At 39.3% G+C, this 22,092-nt stretch overlaps 1 protein-coding gene across 1 annotated transcript in view; it reads right to left on the bottom strand.

Annotated features, from left to right (window-relative positions):
- Positions 1-22,092, bottom strand: part of LOC126824928 (uncharacterized) — a 44,279-nt gene that overhangs the window by 9,243 nt on the left and 12,944 nt on the right. Inside the window, exons 2-5 of the mRNA XM_050554382.2 lie at positions 5,906-6,671; positions 4,994-5,103; positions 3,293-3,439; positions 278-488 (exon numbers count right to left, since the gene is read on the bottom strand). Of these exons, the coding sequence (XP_050410339.2) occupies positions 278-488; positions 3,293-3,439; positions 4,994-5,103; positions 5,906-6,671 (1,234 nt within the window). The remainder of the gene's footprint in view (positions 1-277; positions 489-3,292; positions 3,440-4,993; positions 5,104-5,905; positions 6,672-22,092) is intronic.

The raw sequence follows: 22,092 nt of genomic DNA, 5'->3' as shown, positions 1-22,092 counted from the left end.
GCGCATGCTCGTCTTCATTAACCCAGTTCGATAGAACAGAAGGACGTAAAATCCCATTTCTTTTGTCAGTTTCAACACATGACACAATGGAGAAGATTCTCGAATGTCTACTCTGTTTTTGATTACTATTAGTGATGTAGTACATCTATTTTAACAGTCGCAAAATGATTATTCACAATAGACAAACGACCGGACTAGGACGACAAGAGAAGAAGATTGAAGTGAACGGGCCAAGAGTAATTCCTATCAAAAGCAACACAACTGTTTATCTACGTACCTAGTTCAGTAGAGCCACTCCGAGGTCTCGCTGACTTTTTCGAATCGTCTGCCGTCTTGTTGGTTCCATTAGGTTCCAAATCAAGTGTTTTGATATATCGACCATTTGTATCTGGTTCATCGTAACTTCTGGTGTTGGCTGTACTCATGTCGTCAAATTCTATGGCTTCTTTACTTCCGTTAACTTCTAAGTCCTTATTATCACCGTCGTCCTATAATACACACAGAATCAACACGGTGTATAATTCAAATCGATAATTTACACTGTGACGTAAACACCTAATTCGTGTTAAACGTAGTAGACGGTTTAAGACGATAATTATGTAGAAAAATAGAATTCTGTTATCTCGAGATCTTCAGTTCGTTTAACGTCAGGTATATGTTATCAATATAAACTACTGGTGTTGCTTCTCTCTGCATTGGCCGGGAAAGTGCATCGAAATTTTCCGACGTGGTTTCTTCTTGTCAGTGGTGCAAGACGGAGGGTCTGACAAGGCCAGCTGTCTAGTCGTTCGGATGGGACGAAAAGTCGTGTATACATTGGCGTGCACGTAAAAGATCCCTTGGCAGTTGGACTTCGATGTAAGTGAAGGCCATAGTGCCGCTGCCCGGGCAAAATTTCCCTCATAGCACACTGCCCGTCTTCATTAGCCCAGTATAGGAGCAAAACAGTTCTTCAATTCGTTTGATTTCCGGTTGAAAATCAACCAATGCTGCTGCTTCTACCATATTCTACATAATTACAATTTTGTACAGCAACATTCGAAATATAGATTTATTGAAAATCTACCTTGCGGCAAGGACCTTATTTAATAAAAATATATTTTACAACCCTCACTGTTATTTTCAGACCTTAACACTAAAAAACGATTTCCCTTTTCGTATTTTTGGCGATTTCACATTTATGAATAAGGGGGGTTGGGTGGCTGAATGGTTAGCACGTGCGCGCTGTACCATAAAGTCTGTCATTGAGTCAACTGGCGTGGTTTCGAATCCCCGGTTGTACGTGGAAAGGAGTAGAGTCGCCTGTCCAACCTTGTGGGTTTCCTCCGGGTCCTCCGGTTTCCTCCCACTGCTAAAGACCCCTACGCGCAAGCGAATTATTGAAATAAAATTAAAAACCATGTGTTAGTCCCGAAATGACCTAGTTTGTGTCGAGTGGACGTTAACCCCCCTCTCTCTCTCTCTCCCTCTCTCTCTCTCTCTCTCTCTCTCTCTCTCTCATATTTATGAATAGAAAGTTTCGTAACTATTTATGATCATAAACAATCTGATTAAAACACAGATCTATACTTCGTTTCGTTTTTTTATACTTTCGATGGCCTACACTACATGAAGATCTGACAAGTTGTACTCGAAGGTCGGGTCAGGGGGCGTACGATTGGTTTTTGACCCTGTGACGTCAGACATTGATTAATCAATCAGAGTCGACGTTTCTAGTGGTTTACCCACAGTTCCGTGCATCTAACGCCAATAACTCGCCGTAACAGACCGACCGTTTCATTGGCTAATTCCTCACTTCAACCAGTATGTGGATTATATTACAACTCATCCAGATTCTAGTGTAGTAAAGCCAAGCAAAACGAAATTCTGAACTATAAAAAACGAAACGAAATAGGATCGGTGTTTTAACCAGATTGCAACATAAACGGGTAAGTTTAATATGAAAATCGTCATGTAGGCCTACCTTTATCGCCCTTTATGAGAGAGAGAGAGAGATGGGGTTTAATGTCCACTCCACACAAACTAGGTCATTTCGGGACTAACATATTCGCTTGCGAGTAGGGGTCTTTAGCAGTGGGAGGAAACCGGAGGACCTGGAGAAAACCCACGAGGTTGGACAGGCGACCCTACCGAGGATTCGAAACCACGCCAGTTGACTCAATGACAGACATTATGATATACCGCACACGTGCTAACCATTCGGCCATCCAACCCCGCTGAGCCTTTATGACATTTCCGAATGATCCACTGCTTTCCACTAAACCTAGTCCAAATAAAAGCCGGGCAACAATCTGCTGTTTTTGACAAATTCAAGTGGAAGTAATATTTGTTTTGTTGCCAATTAGATATGTTTAATAAAATATGGATTAGAGACGTGTCGTTCAGTTCCTATCACCCTGGGTGATATGAGACAGACGATGTATATGTCACGTCTAGGTCCATTACAGGTAAATCTCACCTGTCTCAAGGTCACTATAAACAGTATTTATAACTGTTTATGTTGATATTTAGTTCACCTGTACCTGGGACCTTATTCGCGTTGATTGTATCGAAAAGTATCCGCAAGTATTTGCACGTACCAGATCGTGGACTAAATGGGGATAATCCCGTCGTAACGCATCGCAAAACAGTGGGAACCCAGCATTATAACTGTTTTTGTTGGTATTTAGTGCAGCTGTACATTATGGGAGATAAGGTAAAGAACTGGCAGTTCGGATTATAATAGTTAAAAACTAAATAATGTAAAGGGAATATACTGAAAATTTCAGTTTAATTGCTTCACTCTAAGCATGTTTAATATATTTTAGTTTAAATTTTCACGAATAAGGCCCCTAGCTTCTTCAGGACGGGATGACGGTAAATAAGTCCTACACGGTATTACCCAAAATAGCAACAGTCACGGAGGATGGACATCGACAATCAGAGAAAAAAGATTTAAACGCAGATTATAGGCGGCACTGACTTATTTTCACCACAACCCGTTAATAAATGCTGAATTGTGTCACATTGGGGTAAGCATTGGGGCTAGGTCCAGGGTTCGGGTTAGGGTTGGGATTAGCGATAGTCCTATTTACATCTCGTGACCTATGACGAAAAATTGAGCCGGCCTTATCATTTAACACTACTAACCCCCCGACTTACTTTTAACCCCGTCAAGTTGTGACAGAATTGAAATCCCAAAGTTCGATCTTGACCCAAGCTGAGATACTAATCTTGAAAATTTTAATCGGATGCCAAGTGCACTGACCCCCCGCGACGACCCACCTGTAACCACACCCATCCGACAACTTACCTGTATAATTTTAAAGGAACGTTTCCGTCTGTAATATCGACTGGCTACAAAACTTAACGTAAAGAATGCTACAGCACCGACTACTACACCAATAATAATAATAGCTCTTTGTCGATTATCTACCCCTGCCGCGTGGATCTCTTCTTCCTGAAAGTATAAAATAATATCTAAATTCTCACCTCAGAAGGACTTGATATATATCATCTGGGGTAATCAAGCAAAGAAAGCTATTAACCGTGGGAGGAATCTAATAATATACATCGAAATAATCAATATCTTATATAAAAGCAGGGTAATACAAGATAAAGTACCAATATGGGCTTCGTAAAATAGGGTAATACAGGATAAAGTACCAATATGGGCCTCGTAAAATACAGTACCGGGTGCAAATATGGACCTCGCAAAAAACAGCATAATGTACGGATACGTTCGTCGAGTACGTATATATATTATGATATCCAAAAATATTAGCACAACCGTAAAGCTGTACCACTTTGTTTCACGGTAAACGACGAAAAGATAAAGGTAAATACAGTATCAAGTACGGATACAGAAATCGTGCAAGTTTAATTAGACTGAGTGACAGCCAAGGGGGGCATCCTTCACACCCCAACTTATATGTCCTGATTTTCAACCGAGGATGTGACCCATAGACCTACCAAATAGTCCTCCGTCTTCTTATATTAGTGATTAACGTCCGCTTCCATCGATGGTGATATCGAAGGAAAGTTGTCTTAATTCATTATGGTTAGCGCACGCGTAGGGGTCTTTCCTGTCAGAGATACCCGGAGTACCCGGAGTAAATCCACGAGGTTGGGGAGACGCTCCTATCTCCAAGCCACATACGGTCATACCAGGGATTGAAATCACGACCGCAAGCCATAGGTGACCGACCAGTTAGAGGTCGAAGCACGACACTCGGGATCACTAGGCCATCCCAACCCTAGTCCGGGTATCCTTCCATTGTTATACTATCGTACTAAACATGATTGGGGTCAGCCACAGTACGATCTCTGTCTTGCCGTTTGGACACCGCTCATCAAATATTCCTACGTCACCCACGAAACAAGGGCCAAAGCTATGTTTAGCCTTTCTCTCCCTTTTCCTTTTTGCTCCTTTTGCATGGCGATTTTTGTTGACTTTTTGGTGTAGAATCGAAGAAAATGGTTTGAAAATAGATTTTCTGTCAGGTTTTGGTGAATATTCATGATTTTGAGGCGGGAGGATACGAGAGTTGAGAGGTTGGTTAGGTTGAAATGTAGGGCCGAAAATTGCATGTTTATTGGACTTTACTTCCAGCTTGTGTATCTTAGGTTTTTATTAATGATGAACCTCATACGTGATTTTGGGCAAGCGGTTTCCACATGTTGCTCCATCGGTGGAATAAAGCTACCCAACAAAACTTTGGGAAAAAGTTAGAGCCGGTCTGAGAGACGAGAATTAACATTAAAGTCAATGGGGAAAGCATTAGTGATCTGTGTCTTGTCTGTGTGTGTGACAAGGCTGTGACTTATATGCCTTAGTTTTGAAAATATGAAGACTAAATTCTCAGAAAATATGTAGAAAATATTTTGACTACAGAAAAAAAAAAAGAAGTTCAATTTTAAAAAATCAAAGTTTGGAGAAAAATTGTGATTTTACTGCAAATTTCTCAATTTTCAGTTGTTTCGACATCTACCGTTATCTCCCCATATAACTTACTTTAGTCATTTCATCATCACCATCATCATCATCATCATCATCGTCTTCTTCTTCAAGTGGAAATAGAACAACCACTTCACTATCTCCGTCACCACCTCTCCTCTTGCCACCTGATAAATAGTATAATATAAACATGATATTATTCAAAAGTAGAAATTATTTATTTTGTATAGTTGGTTTCCATACGGCAATGTGGAGATAGAAATGGGGTGTTACGTCCAGTCGACACAAACTATGTCATTTACGTCCAGTCGACACAAGCTATGTCATTTCAGGACTAACATATTGACCAATTTATTTCAATTGGCACGAAGCCGAAGACAACCCTATTCCTTGTCACTTTCAAGCTTGGGATCAACACTGCACGACTTGTCTCAATGACACTTGCCTTATAGTTTTAAGCGCCCGCGTTAGGCCCATAAAACCCACCCATATAGCCAAAAGATATTTTTGTCATGTTCCACGATGATAGCGCGTATCACAGGGGCAGCTTGCGTCCGGCCAGAGAATCCATTTGTTGTCGTTACTCAATTTTTCTGGATTTGTTTTTGAAATTGTGTCTTCTAATTTAAAGAAGGGGGTTGGATGGCCGAATGGTTAGCGCGTGCGCGTTGTATCATAAGGTCTGTCATTGGACAACTGACGTGGTTTCGATTTCCCGGTTGTAGGTGATAAGGAATAGGGTCGCCTGTTAAACCCCGTGGGTTTTCGCCGGGTCCTCTGTTTTCTCCCAACTGCTAAAGACCCCTACGGGCAAACGCATTATTGAAATAAAATTGAACCACGTGTTAGTCCAGAAATGACCTAATTTGTGTCAAGCGGACGTTACCCCAGTTCTCTCTCTCTCTCTCTCTCTCTCTCTCTCTCTTTCCCTTCAAGAGATACGAATAATTAATTATTTGCATGTCTTACCTGGTGGATGTGTTCTGTATTTATCTGATCCAATAATTACGGTATCCACTGTATCATTGACTTCCGGGTAGTCTGTATCGATTACCTCCCCTTCTCCAGATGACGCTAGATCTTCAAGGAACGGATATGTCGTCGGCGTTAACAGGACGTTGATCTCCCCACCACTCCCTTCCAATATATCATCGGGTTTTAATTCAACGGAATCCTTCAATAACTCGTTAGAATCTTCATTTTGATTTGAATGAAAGGGAAGCAACTCGTCTTCGGCGACCTCTGCTGGCGGCAATGTTATTTCCAGATCAAAAAAGTTTTCTATCACTTCGCCACTTCCTTCGTCCGTGATTTCAACCTTTTCATCATTTTTATTTTTGGCGTCTTTGTCCTTGACATTGTTTACATCCGTTTCATCAGAAGCGCCGCCATCTTTGTTTGTAAAACCCTCGTCTGCTTGCATTCCCGCCACATCCTCATCATAACCCAAACAAAATTCCAAATAAATTTTTAAATTTTTGTGAAGTTTGGAGGCACACGACTCACAAAACACGTCCGAGTTTTGCGTACATTGTTTTAATTCGAACAGACCTGGTCCACATTTAGAACAAGGGTTACACTCGGTTCTTAGATTGTATTGGTGATTAAACATACCGTGTGGACACGGCTTACATATCGTGTCACTTTCACGGCTACAGTTTTTATGGACGAAATATCCTGGCTGACAAGTAGAACATTTTGGTTCATTTGTATTGGGCAACTGGGTCGGACGTGCCTGAAACAAAGACAAATATTATATTAGTAGGTTATTTAGAACAGCTATAGGTAAATCCGGCACTGGAACCATGGCACATTCACACACTGATCAGAAGTGAATATTCGCTAGGCCGCTACAATCACTGATAGGGATGACATCGGTGAGACTTAATGAGCTCGCAATATTCTTTGCCCATTTACACTAAATAGGAAATATGTTTTATTTAAATATACTTCAAACACTTTTATTTATTTTTCTAATACTTTAAAAAAAAAATGTTCTAAAATTTAAATTGCAGATGGAAAAGGAGGAGTAAAAGTTATGTGTTAAAAGTTATTGGAGAGATGGGTTTTAACGTCCACTCGACACAAACTAGGTCATTTCGGGACTAACATATGGTTCAAATTTATTTCAATAATTCGCTTGTGTGTAGAGGGTCTTTTAGGATTGGGATGAAACCAGAGTACCTGGAAAAAACCCACGAGGTTGGACAGGCGACCCTACCCCGTGTCACCCTTATGATGCAACGAGCACGCGCTAACCATTCGGCCATCAACCCCCAGGAAAAGTAGGACGATCAAAGGAAAAATTTCATTCAAGTTTGTAAAAAAAAAACACACAAAGTAACTGCTACGCTGGAGAGCAAACGGTAAAATTTCTACTGTAAAAAAAATCTGTTTTCGTTTTATTTGCGTTTGACTGAGACGTGTCTTAGGACAATATTGTAGTTGAGACCGTTGTTTGTCAACAGCATTTCAGTTAAACACGATGTTTGATTACTGCACTGTGTTGACAAGCAGACGACATGTACGTTCGACGTTTGGTGTGAAGATTAAACGCCTGGAACATGGAAAGTCTTCGATTGAACAGTTTACGTTGACCTGATTAATGAGGTTTATGTCTCTTGCATCTTACATCCACAGTGTTTGAAAATCAAATGAAATGAAATGAAACGAGGTTTAACGTCCTACTGTTCTGTTCCTATACTGGGCTAATGAAGACGAGCATACGTAGTACAGTGTTTTTTATCAACGTATTAAAGGGATATTTCACCGACAAGAGAGAGAAAGGGAGAGAAATGAAATGAAATGGGGTTTAACGTCCTACTGTTCTGCTCCGAACTGGGCTAAATGAAGATTGGCATACGTCATACAGTGTACTATGAGGAAAATTTTGCCCAGACAGCGGCACTACGGCCTAGTCTTATATCGAATTCCAACTGTCAAGGGATATTTTACGTGCACGCCAATGTGTACACGGGACCTCGGTTTTTCGTCCCATCCGAACGACTAGACAGCTGTCCTTGTCAGGCCCTCCGTCCTGCATCACTGACAAGGGGGAACAACGCATGTAAATCTGGATGAACTTTCTCGGGCAATGCAGGAATCGAACACCCGACCTCCAGGCTCGCGAGCCAGCGTCTTACCCACTTAGCCACCGTGATCCCCACACACTGTTTGGGGGAGACATAAACAATATGTTAGGAAGAGGGGTTGTCACTCCACATTCAGATATTTTAGGGAGACACATCGGCAATATTTTAGACATCAACAATCTTTTAGGGGGGGGCATCACAATTATTTTAGGGAGACATCCATTAACAGTAATTTAGTGAGACATCCATCAACAATATTTTAGGGAGACATCAACAATATTTTAGGGAGACATCCATCAATAGTATTTTAGTGAGACATCCATCAACAATATTTTAGGGAGACATCAACAATATTTTAGGGAGACACCCATCAACAATATTTAGGGAAACATCCAAAATATTTTAGGGAGACATCAACACTATTTTAGGGAAACATCAGTAATATTTTAGGGGGACATCAACACTATTTTAGGGAGACATCAACAATATTTTAGGGAGACACCAACAGCATTTTAGTGAGACATCAGCAATGTAATAGGGAGACACCCATCAACACTATTTTAGGGAGACATCAACAGCATGTTAGTGAGACATCAGGAATATTTAGTGAGACATCAACAGCATGTTAGTGAGACATCAGGAATATTTAGTGAGACATCAACAACATTTTAGTGAGACATCAGGAATATTTAATGAGACATTAACAATATGTTAGAGAAAGAACTTAAACATAGCCATCAGAATACAGTTAACTGAATATGAATATCATTTCTATAAAAAAAAATATTAAAAGTACAACTTAAAAACAAAACGTTAGCGTACACGTTGGAACAAGCTGAAATATCGCTGACCGTGCAAAATCTGCATCATAACACACTGCATGATGCGTGTTCGTCTTCATTACACGAAAAGGAGTACGGTCCCCTGTCCAACCTCGTGGGTTTTCGCCGGTTCCTCTGGTTTCCTCCCACTGCTAAAGACCCCTACTCGCAAGCGAATTATTGAACTGAAATTGGATCATATGTTAGTCCCGAAATGACCTAGTCAGCGTCGAGTGGACGTTAAATCTCTCTCTCTCTCTCTCTCTCTCTCTCTCTCTCTCTCTCTCTCTCGCCATGAAGCGAATGCACCCTATATAAATGCTAGCTATATAAAATACTCCCGCTGTGTTATTCTGATCCTATGGATGTACCACATCTGACCCCAGAAATGATTACATTCTATAAAGCATGTGATTTAGATCATGTTGTTTAGAAAGGAAGGACAATTAGCTAGAGGGAATTATTAACATCAACTATATATCGTGTACTTCATACCCACTTCCATGTTTATCTAAAGGCACAAACACCCTGATTGTTCATACACTCCACTACACTAAAAACAAAATCTCTAATATCTTAAAGTAAAGATTGTTACTGTGTAATTAATCATAGGTGGAGAGAGAGAGAGAGAGAGAGGGGGGGGGAGAGAGAGAGAGCTGTCGTTGTGGTATGTGACGTGGTGTCAACCCCAAGCTTGAACGCGATAAAAGACAGAGAAGAGAGAGAAGGGGTGGGGATAACGTCTACTCGACACAAACTAGGTCATTTCATTGGCGTGCACGTAAAAGATTTCTTAACAGTTGGAATTCGATATGAGAGTAGGCCATAGCGCAGCTGTCCGGGCAAAGTTACCCTCATAGCACCCTGTTTGGCGTATGCCCGTCTTCATTAACACAGTCGGAGCAGAACAATAGGACGTTAAACCCCATTTCATTTCGTTTTGATACAAGTACTGTTGATTGTGTATGTATGTTCATATATTTAATCTTTATGCTGAGAGGTTGGGCCTTTAAACTTTTTTTTTCCATTTTGTTTGGTTATATTATAAACTCAATATAAAGATTCAGTTTTAATGTACCCAGCATTTTGTTTATATTATAAATCATGGTAATAATCAAAAATCGGTAAAATGAACCGGTTTGGTTCCTTCCACATGAGACACGGGAGAATATGTCTACGGTTACGTTTTCATAAGGTACCTTTTCCATAGCAGCTGAGATTTTTATCATCCTATTCGTTCTCTTTTTGTCGTTGTCTTTACGAAATATCTATCTATCTATACTAATATTTGTGACTGTCGTTTGTCTGTCTGTTTGTTTGTTTGTCTGTCTGTCTGTCTGTCTGTTCGGGGTTGGCGGCTACATTAGGTCTGCCCCGAGTCCGAAATTTGGGGTTTAGGGAAGCTCGGACCGGGGAGTAACATAGGCCAGGTGGCGTTAGTCTACCACTTCCGGTTTCGGAGTTATGATCCCCGAGCGAAGCCGGGCATTCTTCTAGTATAATATAAAAACTAACAGTTACTATGAACTTCCATCTAAATAGTTAAACGAAAAAGGGTAACCGAAAGGGTAAATGATAGGGTAAAGGGGTGAAAAGGGGTGTGTAAAGGTAAATGAAAAGGCTTTTGTAAAGGTAAATGGGAAGGGGTATTTGAAGGTAAATGAACAGGGGTATGTAAAGGTAAATGAAAAGGGGTGTGTACAAAGGTAAATGAAAAGGGGTATGTAAAGGTAAATGAACAGGGGTATGTAAAGGTAAATGAAAAGGGGGTGTACAAAGGTAAATGAAAATGATTGTGTAAAGGTAAATGAAAAGGGGCATGTACAGGCAAATTGAAAGGGGTGTGTAAACGTAAATTTTAAAAAATTTCTAACCAAATCTAAGCAAGCTTTCGTGGGTTATATTACAAAATGGTGATCAGCATTAACATTTAGTTAAACAAACTGGTTACAAACGTGTTTTTTTTCCACATCGTTTTAGAAATTGGGTTGCAGTCTGTCTGCCGTAATAACTGTCGTCTGCTACAGCTGTAAATATGACAGGTAAAGACATGACAGTTTATAACATAAGGTGTGTTACTGTTGTAAAGATCAAAGGAAGTTGCCGACACAGGTAAATCAATTAACCTGACAAGAAACACACTTCTTATAGCCGTTTATGACGTGTTTTATTTAATATTTTAGTCTATTCTTAGAGTTATTAAACTGTCAAGTAACATTTCGTCAGAATAATTTTATATTAAATGATTGATGCACTATGCTACGGCAGTGGCGTTAAACCCGCTCCGTCCTGCGTGGGGGGAGGGGGGAATGGCCGAATGGTTAGCACGCGCGCTGTATCATAAGGCCTGTCATTGAGTCAACTGGCGTGGTTTAGATTCCCCGGTTGTACGTGACAAAGAGTAGGGTCGCCTGTCCAACCTCGGGGGTTTCCTCCCACTACCAAAGACTCCCACGCGCAAGCGAATTATTGAAATAAAATTGAACCATATTTTAGTCCCGAAATGACCTAGTTTGTGTCGAGTGGACTTTAACCCCAATTTCTCTCTCTCTCTCTTTCCTGCGTGATCACAGGCAACTGCTTATTGATGAGTTCACAATGGTCATTAGTCGGACGACCATGGTTAGTCCGGTGTTTATTGTCCCGATACAAAATGAAAATGAAATGAAATGGGGTTTAATGTCCTACTGTTCTGCTCCTATACTGGGCTAATGAAGACGGGCATACGCCATACAGTGTGCTATGAGGGAAATTTTGCCCGGACAGCGGCACTATCGTCTACTCTTATATCGAATTCCAACTGCCAAGGGATCTTTTACGCGCATTTCAATGTTTACACGGGACCTCGTTTTTTCGTCTCATCCGAAGAACTAGACAGCTGTCCTTGTCAGACCCCCCGTCCTGCATGACTGACATGCGCATAGGCTTAGCATGAAAGGAAGAGATATGTGGTTTAACGTCCACTCGACACAAACTAGGTAATTTCGGGACTAACATATGGTTCAATTTTATTTCAATAATTCGCTTAAGCGTAGGGTCTTTAGCAATGGGAGGAAACCGAAGGATCCGGAGAAAACCCACGAGGCTGGACAGGCGACCCTACTCCTTGTCACGTATAAGGCGAGAAATCGAAACCATGCCAGTTTACTCAGTGACAAAATTTATGATACAGCGCGCACGTGCTAACTATTCGGCCATCCACCCACCCCCTTTCATCATCAGATTATAAATGTATGTCAAAGCTAAAGCAATAGTTTATCTGATATTCAAATAATGAATGAATGAAACCTCAATAAAGACAATCAATTTAACGTGTTCAATGAATTATCTATTTATGACCTAGTTGTCGCCCCTGGCATAACCTAGTCACCCCAGATCAAAGGCCATTGATAAATCAGATAATAAAACTATGATAATATAATTACTAAAGTTGAAATGATTGTTTATAAACCTGCCCGTGAGCGACAACTGATCATTTCAAAGTATTACACATCACCATATTTATCAATTTTCTGGTGTGGTTTTCCTTCGTCAGTGGTGCAAGACGGAGGGCGTAGCAAAAAACAGCGTCTAGTCCTTCGGATGGGAAGCTAAACCGAGGTCCAGTTTGGCTTACATATTGGCGTGGACGTCAAAGATCCCCTGAGTTGGAATTCGATAACGATAAGGCAACATCTCCTTCATAGCCAGCACACTGTATGGCATATCACCGTCTTCATTAGCGAGCGAGAGAGAATGGGGTTTAACGTCCACTTGACAGAAACTGGGTCATTTAGGGACTAACATATGGTTCAATTTTATTTAATTAATTCACTTGCTCGTAGGAGTCATTAGCATTGGGAGAAAACTGGAGGACCCGGAGAAAACCCATGAGGTTGGGCAGGCGACCTTATTCATTGTCACATACAACTGGGGAATCGAAACCACGCCACTTGACTCAATGGTACATAGCCTCGTCTAAGGATTTGGTCGTGCACGGCAATGTCGGGCGAAGCCCGACCCGCGTGCACCGTAGGTACAATTTGAAAATTGACTCCCTTAGACTCGATTTCTGAGCACTTAAAAATAGTTTCGGAGATTTGATACGTTATTAGTTTTGTCATCTTGTTAAACCATGGATTGATTAATACCCTGTAAAATCGAGATCAAAACACTGCTGCGGCTGACCCGCAGACAGAAATATACATAAAACAATCAGAAAGACGATTTTGTAAACCTACGCACCATGATATAGTAGGCGGCACAGTTTGGCCAGTGCGCGGCGCAGAGTCACCATGTTAAACGAGGCTCTGCAATGGTAGACCTTATGATGCAACGCGCACGCTTTAACCCCCCCCCCCCCCGACTTCATTAGCCCTGTTGAAGCAGAATAGTTGGACGTTAAACCCCCATTTCATTTTATTTCTGTTTTTATCAGAAGAGGATTCATTTCTGTCGTTATCATGAGAGGGGACAATATAATGGAATTTAGAGGAAATCTGGAACAACATCTTGTTCAGGAATAATACGAAACTAACATCGTGTTAATTGTTTTTCTATGTAGAAGGAGAATTTCACCGGGACAGTGCCATTTCAACTAACTTATCTTCGAATTCCATTATGGAATGGATCTTTCGTGTGCACTAACGATGTGTCCAACACTCGACCATTCACACTAGTATAACAATCCCAAAAAGGTCAAACATATATACATAAATCCTTTTTAATTTCACATTGTAACCTATTAATAAAAAAACAATGTCGTCACAAACTGACGGAACGAATTAGCTGACATTTACAGCGACAGATACCAGATCGTACTGTATACAAATTATACAGTGTTTTACGGGTTTTAATTGAATTCATTGTGACGTTACATGTAATCACGTGATCTCATATCATTCTGATTTAGAACAAAGCCACCGTTATGCTCGTTCTTTATACACACACGAACGACTTTAATAATTCAAAAGAAAATCTAACAATTTTATGAATACTGGTGTCAGAGGGAATATTAAAATTAAATTTAGACACAGTTAAAAACATAAAAAGAATATATTTGGTACAATGCACACCCTTTCACGACATGATTTAAAGACAAACAGAAACTAAGAATAAAACTGGACATGTTTAAAGAATTAAAAAATAGAGATTTTGGAAGTTGATTTATGTTAATTGTGGACGTCCAGTTAACTGTTGTTTTTGTCTACAATGTTGACGTACAGGTCCGTGTCGTTCTGTAATTGTGGACGTCCATTTAATTGTTGTTTTGGACGTAAAGATCCGTGTCGTTTTTTAAAGATACATTATGGGAGATTAGACAAAGACCTGGCAGTTCTCACTATAATAGATAAAAACTAGATAATGTAAAGGGACTGTGCTGAAAATTTCAGTCAAGATTGATCATCTCTGAACCGAGAATTTAGTTATTGAATTTTCGGCCTAGTCTCGATCATCATTACTAAAGTCGGTACGATAACAAAAAACATAGTCTCGATTATCCATTTCATGATCCTAATCCAGTAAATATCACAGACTAGCGATGATATCGATTATGGTCTGGATAAGTTAATTAATGTCTAATTAATAATTTAGATAATATTTCAGGCCTAAAGAAAGACCTGCAATGGGCAGATTTAGCTCTTGCATAATGTATGTTTAATTGTTGGCGTCCAATTAGGGCCTAATTGTTGTTTTTGTCTGTGATGTGGACGTCAAGGTCCGTGTCGTTCTTTAACCTTGTTTTCCGACGTGGTTTCCCCTTGTCAGTGGTGCAGAACGGCGGGCCTGACACGGACAGCTGTCTAGTCCTTCGGATGAGACGAAAAACCGAGGTCCCGTGTATACATTAGAATGCACGTAAAAGATCCCTTGGCAGTTGGAATTCGATATAAGAGTAGGCGATAGTGCCGCTGCCCGGGCAAAATTTCCCTCATAGCACACTGTATGGCGTTTGCCCGTCTTAATTAGCCCAGTATAGGAGCAGAACAGTAGGACGTTAAACCCCATTTCATTTCATTTCAATTCTTTGACCTTGACACTGTATTGCGATAGTTGATGTAGTATTCTTTCTCCGTTTCATGTTTTGTTGGACTGAGTGGTCTATTATATCCAATGTAATGTTGTTTTTAATGTTTAAATAAAATTTTGAAATTAAATTGCACATTTAAACAAAGTAATGAACATGTGTATATTTTGTACGCGTTTTAAACGGAAGTGTTCAAGGCAGTTGTTTTGTTTTCGATGTACAAACAATAAAGACATTTTTTCAAGTACTGTTCGTAAAAATGTTTTCACAGATGAAGATGAAAAGCACGAGGAAATAGATGCTGTGCTATTGTTTCATAACATAATAATGAACTTGAATTCTCTTAAGGGATGACAATAGGACCATTGATGTGAATACAAGATAGTTAGTTACGTGAAGAAATAAGACATTAGACTAATAGATCGTAGACATTTAGTCAAAGTCAAAGTCAATGAAGTAATTAATAATACATAGCAAAGTCACTTTAAACACAAAGAGAGAGAGACAGAGAGACAGAGAGAGAGAGAGGGAGAGAGAGAGAGATGGGTTTTAACGTCCACTTGACACAAACTAGGGCATTTCAATAATTCGCTTGCACGTAGGGGTCTTTAGCAGTGGAAGAAACCCCACGCGATTGGACAGGCAAACTTGAAACAAAAGCTTAGGTCTTTAACAGTGGGTGGAAACCCACGAGGTCAGACAGAAGATTTGAGAAAGTTTCTCGGGTTTTCGCCAGCTTGATTTCCCCTTGTCAATGGTGCTGGATGGAAAAGAACAGCGAGGGCCCCGCGTGTACACCTTGGCGTGCACGTAAAAGAACCCATGACAGTTGCAATTCAACGATAGGTTGGCGGAAATAACGCTGCCGTCCATGAAGAATTTCCCTCAAAGTACAACGTTTAATCCTTATAATCGTTATAACTTCGTATGAGAATTATCTATTTTTAAAATACAGATGTGACGTCATCCTTTGATGTTGGGGGGGTTGGATGACTGAATGGTTAGCGTGCGCGCGCTGTATCATAAAGTCTGTCATTGAATCGACTGGCGTGGTTTCGAATCCCCGGTTGTACGTGACAAGGAGTAGGGTCGCCTGTCCAACCTCGTGGCTTTTCTCCGGGTCCTCCTGTTTCCTCCCCTATGCGCAAGCGAATTATTAAAATAAAATTAAACCATATGTTGGTCCCGAAATAACCTAGTTTGTGTCAAGTGGACGTTAAACCCCATTTCTCTCTCTCTCTCCTTTGATGTTGGCGTACCATTATTTCCAATAATGTACGGGCAACTTGCCAATCGTACATTATCTATACTAGATGAAATATCGTGTGACGTATTTCATTGAAAAGCACGCGCGGGATAGTGTCTGTATTTTAAGTTGTTTAATGGTCTCGAGCTAAAGACATTGCGTAATATATTAAAACAACACTCGGCTAACGCCTCGTGAATTATCAATATAATTATTACTTAATGTCTTGCTCTCGACCATTAAACCATACTTACAAACCACCATCAAAACGAGCAATGAACAGTTGATTGCTCTATAGATGTGATGCATTAAACTAGGTGATTTTTATCTGGGGTGTTAAATGACCCTGCACTGACGACATGACATTTGTAATTGGTGTGATTAGAACTGTACGCCGTGGTGTTTCCCAGTCGACCAGGTCAAACATATCTCAGACATGTTAAATTATCTAACTTGGTTATACTACAAACTGACATGAACCGGAGTTTTAATGTCAAATATTTTACTACATGTATACAGGCTACACATTTTATTAATTGAAAAGCATTCGTTTGTAGACTCTCGTCAAAATTTTGAAGGTCGTCTACACTCAACAGGTTGGTAAGTGACACGGCGGTTAGCGGGATGTTTAATCAAAAAATCTGGCTGGACAAAAATGAAATGGAGTTTTACATCTTTCATTCCTGCACCAACTTTCAGGGCATCTTTAACGTGTTCCGTCTGCATTTTTAGTCCAGTCGGAGCAGAATAATAACAGGCATTGAGCGAAGCTGATTATTGTCAAATATAAAACCTTCATAATTAATTTTCTCAAGTGATACAAACAATGTTAAATAATTTAGTTTTCCAAAATTGATTTTTATTTAGATCTAAATTTTATACATAAATTTTGTTTTTAAAAAAAGAACAAAAATGTGTGTGAATTATTTTCATTGACTAAATAATATGTGACGTCATTGATTAGACGCGTCATAGAAATAGTTCTATGAGGCGCGTAATCCCGCTTGGGCGAGATTTGGTGGGTAGAATTATTTTTGTTAGTTACGTGATCTCGCTCGAGCGAGATTTGGTAAGTTGACACGCGCATTACCTGTTTTGCCCAGTGTATCCGGTTCCGGTCTGAAATTTTTTTTAATCAACAGTCTGTGGGTGACATTTTCAATTACGCTCCTGTGTTACCGGAAAAGAGCTTTAACGTGTTGTCAGTGTTACACGTGAGGCCCCTGTTTTCGTCCCATTTGAACGATTGGAACCAGTTCTTTGCCAGGTCGAGGCCCTCCGTCCTTTTCCCGAGTTCTAGCCCGATGATGGCCGATAAAGTTCCACGGGATTTTCCAGCCTGGATTTCCCACTGTCAAAGCAGGACAGAGGATCTGGCCAGGAACAGAGTCTAGTCATCTATTTGTTAAGGCCAACTCAATTTTTGTCAAGGTCGCTGAGATGTAAATATGGTTAGGGCTTGGTATTGTTGGCGAGATTGTGGGTTAGAGTTAGCGTAAGCATTGGGGATAGGTCCAGGGTTGGGATTAGCGCTAGCCCTGTTTACATCTTGTGACCTATGACGACAAATTGACCTGGCCTTATCATTTAGCACTAACCAAAGAACCACCCAGTCTTCACATTGCACTAGACAATACAGATATTACATAATATGTATATAATTTGAAAAATTGAGCTGGCCTTATCATTTAGCACCCAGTCGTCATATTGCACTAGACAATACAGATATTACATGTATATAATTTGAAAAATTGAGCTGGCCGTATCATTTAGCACCCAGTCTTCACATTGCACTAGACAATACAGATATTACATGTTTATAATTTGTTTATTCTGTTGTTGAATCGAACCATACGGTAATGATAACAGATTGATAACGTAATAAATACACAAAGTGCTGTAAATATTATACGCTATACCATTACTAAGCATATGGTTCATCATAAAATACCGAACTATAGTCCTACAATACATTAGATTGTAATATTATGATTACACACCACTAGACAACAGGCCTGGGACATCTTAGACGCTGGAGAGACAGGAGGGGTATTCCTAGTATTAAAATCTTCAAGAAAAATAGACAATGAAATGAAGTTTTAGTTTAACGTCCAACTGTTCTGCTCCGAACTGGGCTAATGAAGACGGGCAAACAGTGAGCTATGAGTTAAATTTTGCCCACGGGACCAAGGTTTTCGTCACATCCGCACGACTAGACAGCTGTCCTTGTCAGGCCCTCCGTCCTGCATCACTGACAAGGGGGAACCACGCCGGGATCGAACACCGGACCCCCAGGCTAGCGAGCTAGCGTCTTACCCACTTAGCCACCGTGATCCCCACAAAAATAGAAAAAAATGGTCTACTTTACTTGACTGCCCCTTTGAAGTATCTCTCGGTTTTTGTTGGGAATTGCCATCACTAAGGATATTGTTCATCAAAATCACATTTTAGACATTGGGGCTGTGTACACACTCGGGGGTGCATCTCTGGCATTAAGATCGCTCAAAAACCAAACGTTTTATTATTTAACTATCTGTGGTACCGAATTACCCCTTGTTTCTCTGGTAATAGAGTCAATGATACAGTAAATGATAGAGTCAATGATAGAGTAAATAATAGTCAATGATACAGTAAATGATAGAGTCAATGATACAGTAAATAGCAGTATCAATGATGTAGTCAATGACAGAGTCAATAATTAAGTCAATGATGTAGTCAACGACAGAGTCAATGGTAGAGTAAATGACAGAGTCAATGATATCGTAAATGATGTAGTCAATGATAGAGTCAATGATAGAGTAAATGACAGAGTCAATGATAGATGAAATCTTAGAGTAAATGACAGAGTCAATGATAGAGTAAATGACAGAGTAAATGACAGAGTCAATGATAGATTAAATGATAGAGTCGATGATAGAGTAAATGGAAAAAAACTGGTTCTAAGTCAATTTAATACCGGAAGTACATGTAGTTAAACAAACCGATCACAGACCTTATCTAGTTTTCAAACACTGGAAAGCACTTCTAGTGTTTTACATTTAGACCACAGTCTAACAACATCTCCAATAAGCTTAACATATTCGTCGATAATACAAATAACGAATAGCGTCTTAAATTTGCAGGATGAGAGGTCAGGTTAGGTCAGTTCAGGTCAATTAAACCCAAACTTCTTAAACCTTTATTTAATATAAACTGCGTCGTGGTGGTCTCAGTGTCTGTGTGTCATGTTAATAACTACAATCAAATTGACTAATACACGCACCACTACTTACACTGTTGGAATTCCTAATTTTATAATAATATGCATCTTTAACATTTAGTATGCTTAAAGTGGCATTATTCAAGAGTTAAATCTGCCTATTGCAGGTCTTTCTTTAGGCCTGAAATGTCATATAAACTATTAATTAGACATTAATTAACTTATCCAGACCATAATCAACTCTCGATGTCATCGCTACGGAGTTCCCGTGTACACATTGGCGTGCACATAAAAGATCCCTTGGCAGTTGGAATTCGATATAAGAGTAGGTCGTAGTGCCGTTGTCCGGGCAAAATTTACCTCATGGCACACTGTATGGCGTATGCCTGTCTACATTAGCCCAACCGGAGCAGAATAGTAGGACGTTAAACCCCATTTCATATCATTCCATTTCATTTCAAAATGAAATTGACCACTAAACACTATTAGTACAGACGTGAGGATAAAGTCCAATGTCCATTATGATAAACGGTTGTTAATAATACTAAGACTTGGACCATCCAGTCATCAATTCGGGCGTAAACAGGTGTATAGAATGATGCTAGAATTGTTGACAATATAATATATACAACCATCACACTGGCTACTGAAATCTACAGATAATATAAATAATGGCTTGTTTTAAGTTTACATCCTGACTGTAGACTATCTGACAGACATGGTGGACTATATAAACACACTCTGTACCAGGCACCGAATGTTTATCGCTGCCTTGTCCAGTTTATTATCACGGTCAGTCAGTTTATGACCAGGCGAACCTATTATAACGCTATTTTTAGACAACTAACTTGAACTATTTTTTTATATTTTGAAGCGATTAGTCATACCAATATTCTCCATTATAAAAACATTCTTTATAACTGAAGTCGACATACTCAATACATGGGTGGTAAAAGTAAGTACAATTCCCTCAAAGTACCAATATCCTTATAAATTAATAAAAAACAAAGAGAGAGAAAGAGAAATGGGGTTTAACGTCCACTCGACACAAACTAGGTCATTTCGGGACTAACATATGGTTCAATTTTATTTCAATAATTTGCTTGCTCGTAGGGGTCTTTAGCAGTGGGAGGAAACCGGAGGATCCGGAAAAAAAACCTCTTCAAGGTTACAACATACTATGTTTTTATCATCTACAAAGTTTTTAAATCTTTACAAACATCCATATTTCTCAAATACAACGCTTGAAAACTCTAATTCTTCAAGATGCATTATGTAAGAATTGGATTAAGGGTTGATCGTTCTTGCTATAATTGTGAATTAAAGATACTTATGTAACATTTAGATAACAAAAAAAAAAGCTAGCCATTTTTGATATAATAGTTTAAAAAAGAAAATGAATAGATTGGGATTTAAAGAAGCGTCATGTAAGATTTAGATAAAGAGCTGGTCGTTCTTGCTATAATACATGTAGTTTAAAAGTAGATACTGCAAAATGAATATATTGTGAATTAAAGATGCATTATGTAAGGTTTAGATAAAGAGCTAGCCATTATTGCTATAATAGTTCAACAATAGATAATACAAAATGAATATATTGTGAATAAAGAGCTTGTCGTTCTTGCTATAATAGTTCAACAAAAGATAATTAAAAGTGAATACATTGAAAATTTCAGTCAAATCACTTTATTCTGTCCAAAGTTATGAGTGTTTGAAGTTTTGACTAAATGTAGCGTCCATAGAGGGAGAGAGAGAAATGGGGTTTAACGTCCAATCGACACAAACTAGGTCATTTCGGGACTAACATAATATGGATTAATTTTATTTACATAATTCGCTTGCGCGTAGGGTCTTTAGCAGTGGGAGGAAACCGGAGGCCCCGGAGAAAACCCACGAGGTTGGACAGGCGACCCTACTCCTTGCCACGTACAACTGGGGATTCGAAACCACGCCAGTCGACTCAATGACAGACTTTATGATACAGCGCGCGCTCGCTAACCATTCAGCCATCCAACCCCCCCAGCGTCCATAGTTTATAGTAAATAATATAATAGAAAGATAAACAAAGGGCATTAAAGAGTTGTCCGTTCCTGCTAGAATAATTCAACAATAGATAATGAAAAGTGAATACATTGAAAATTTCATTCAAATTACATTTTTTGTGCAAAGTTATGAGTGTTTAAAGTTTGACATAGTTTATAGAAATTAACGTAAAAGAGGGATAAACATCAAGCATTATTGAAGAAGATTATAAATACCAGAGTTTAAATTGTTATAAATATTTTATATGATTAAAACTGATTTATAGCGACATATTATTCTGGGCTCCAGACTTATTACCGCCATAAGTATAACATAAATCCATTCATTATTAATTACACAGACTGATCAAAATAAGATTGAAAGAAATGAGGTTTAATGTCCATTCAACATAAACCAGGTCATTTCATAAAAAAACTAGTTTATCTTTATGTCTGGCATTTTGAAATAATTTTGGTTAAATCTTTAAAGAGTGAGAAATGGGGTTTAATGTCTACTGAACACAAACTAGGTCATTTCATAACTAACTATTCTGACCATATACGGCTATATGACGTAAGAGCTAGTCTGACGTATTAGAGCAGGTTGTCCAGTCTATTTGCTTATCCAGACGTTTTCTCTATTTGAAGGCCCTTGACGATCAACTCCTACTTTTAACGACCATCAAGCGTACACCACACCCTGTTAAGTTGGGTAGGTTTTATTTTGAGGGAAGTTTGATTTGTTTATGAGCTTGTGATAAATTAATTTA

The sequence above is a fragment of the Patella vulgata genome, chromosome 6 (assembly GCF_932274485.2).
Source record: "Patella vulgata chromosome 6, xgPatVulg1.2, whole genome shotgun sequence".
Classification (NCBI taxonomy): Eukaryota; Metazoa; Mollusca; class Gastropoda; family Patellidae; genus Patella; species Patella vulgata.
The sequence above is the reverse complement of the archived record's forward strand: the minus strand, read 5'-3'. Positions and strand labels throughout refer to the sequence as shown.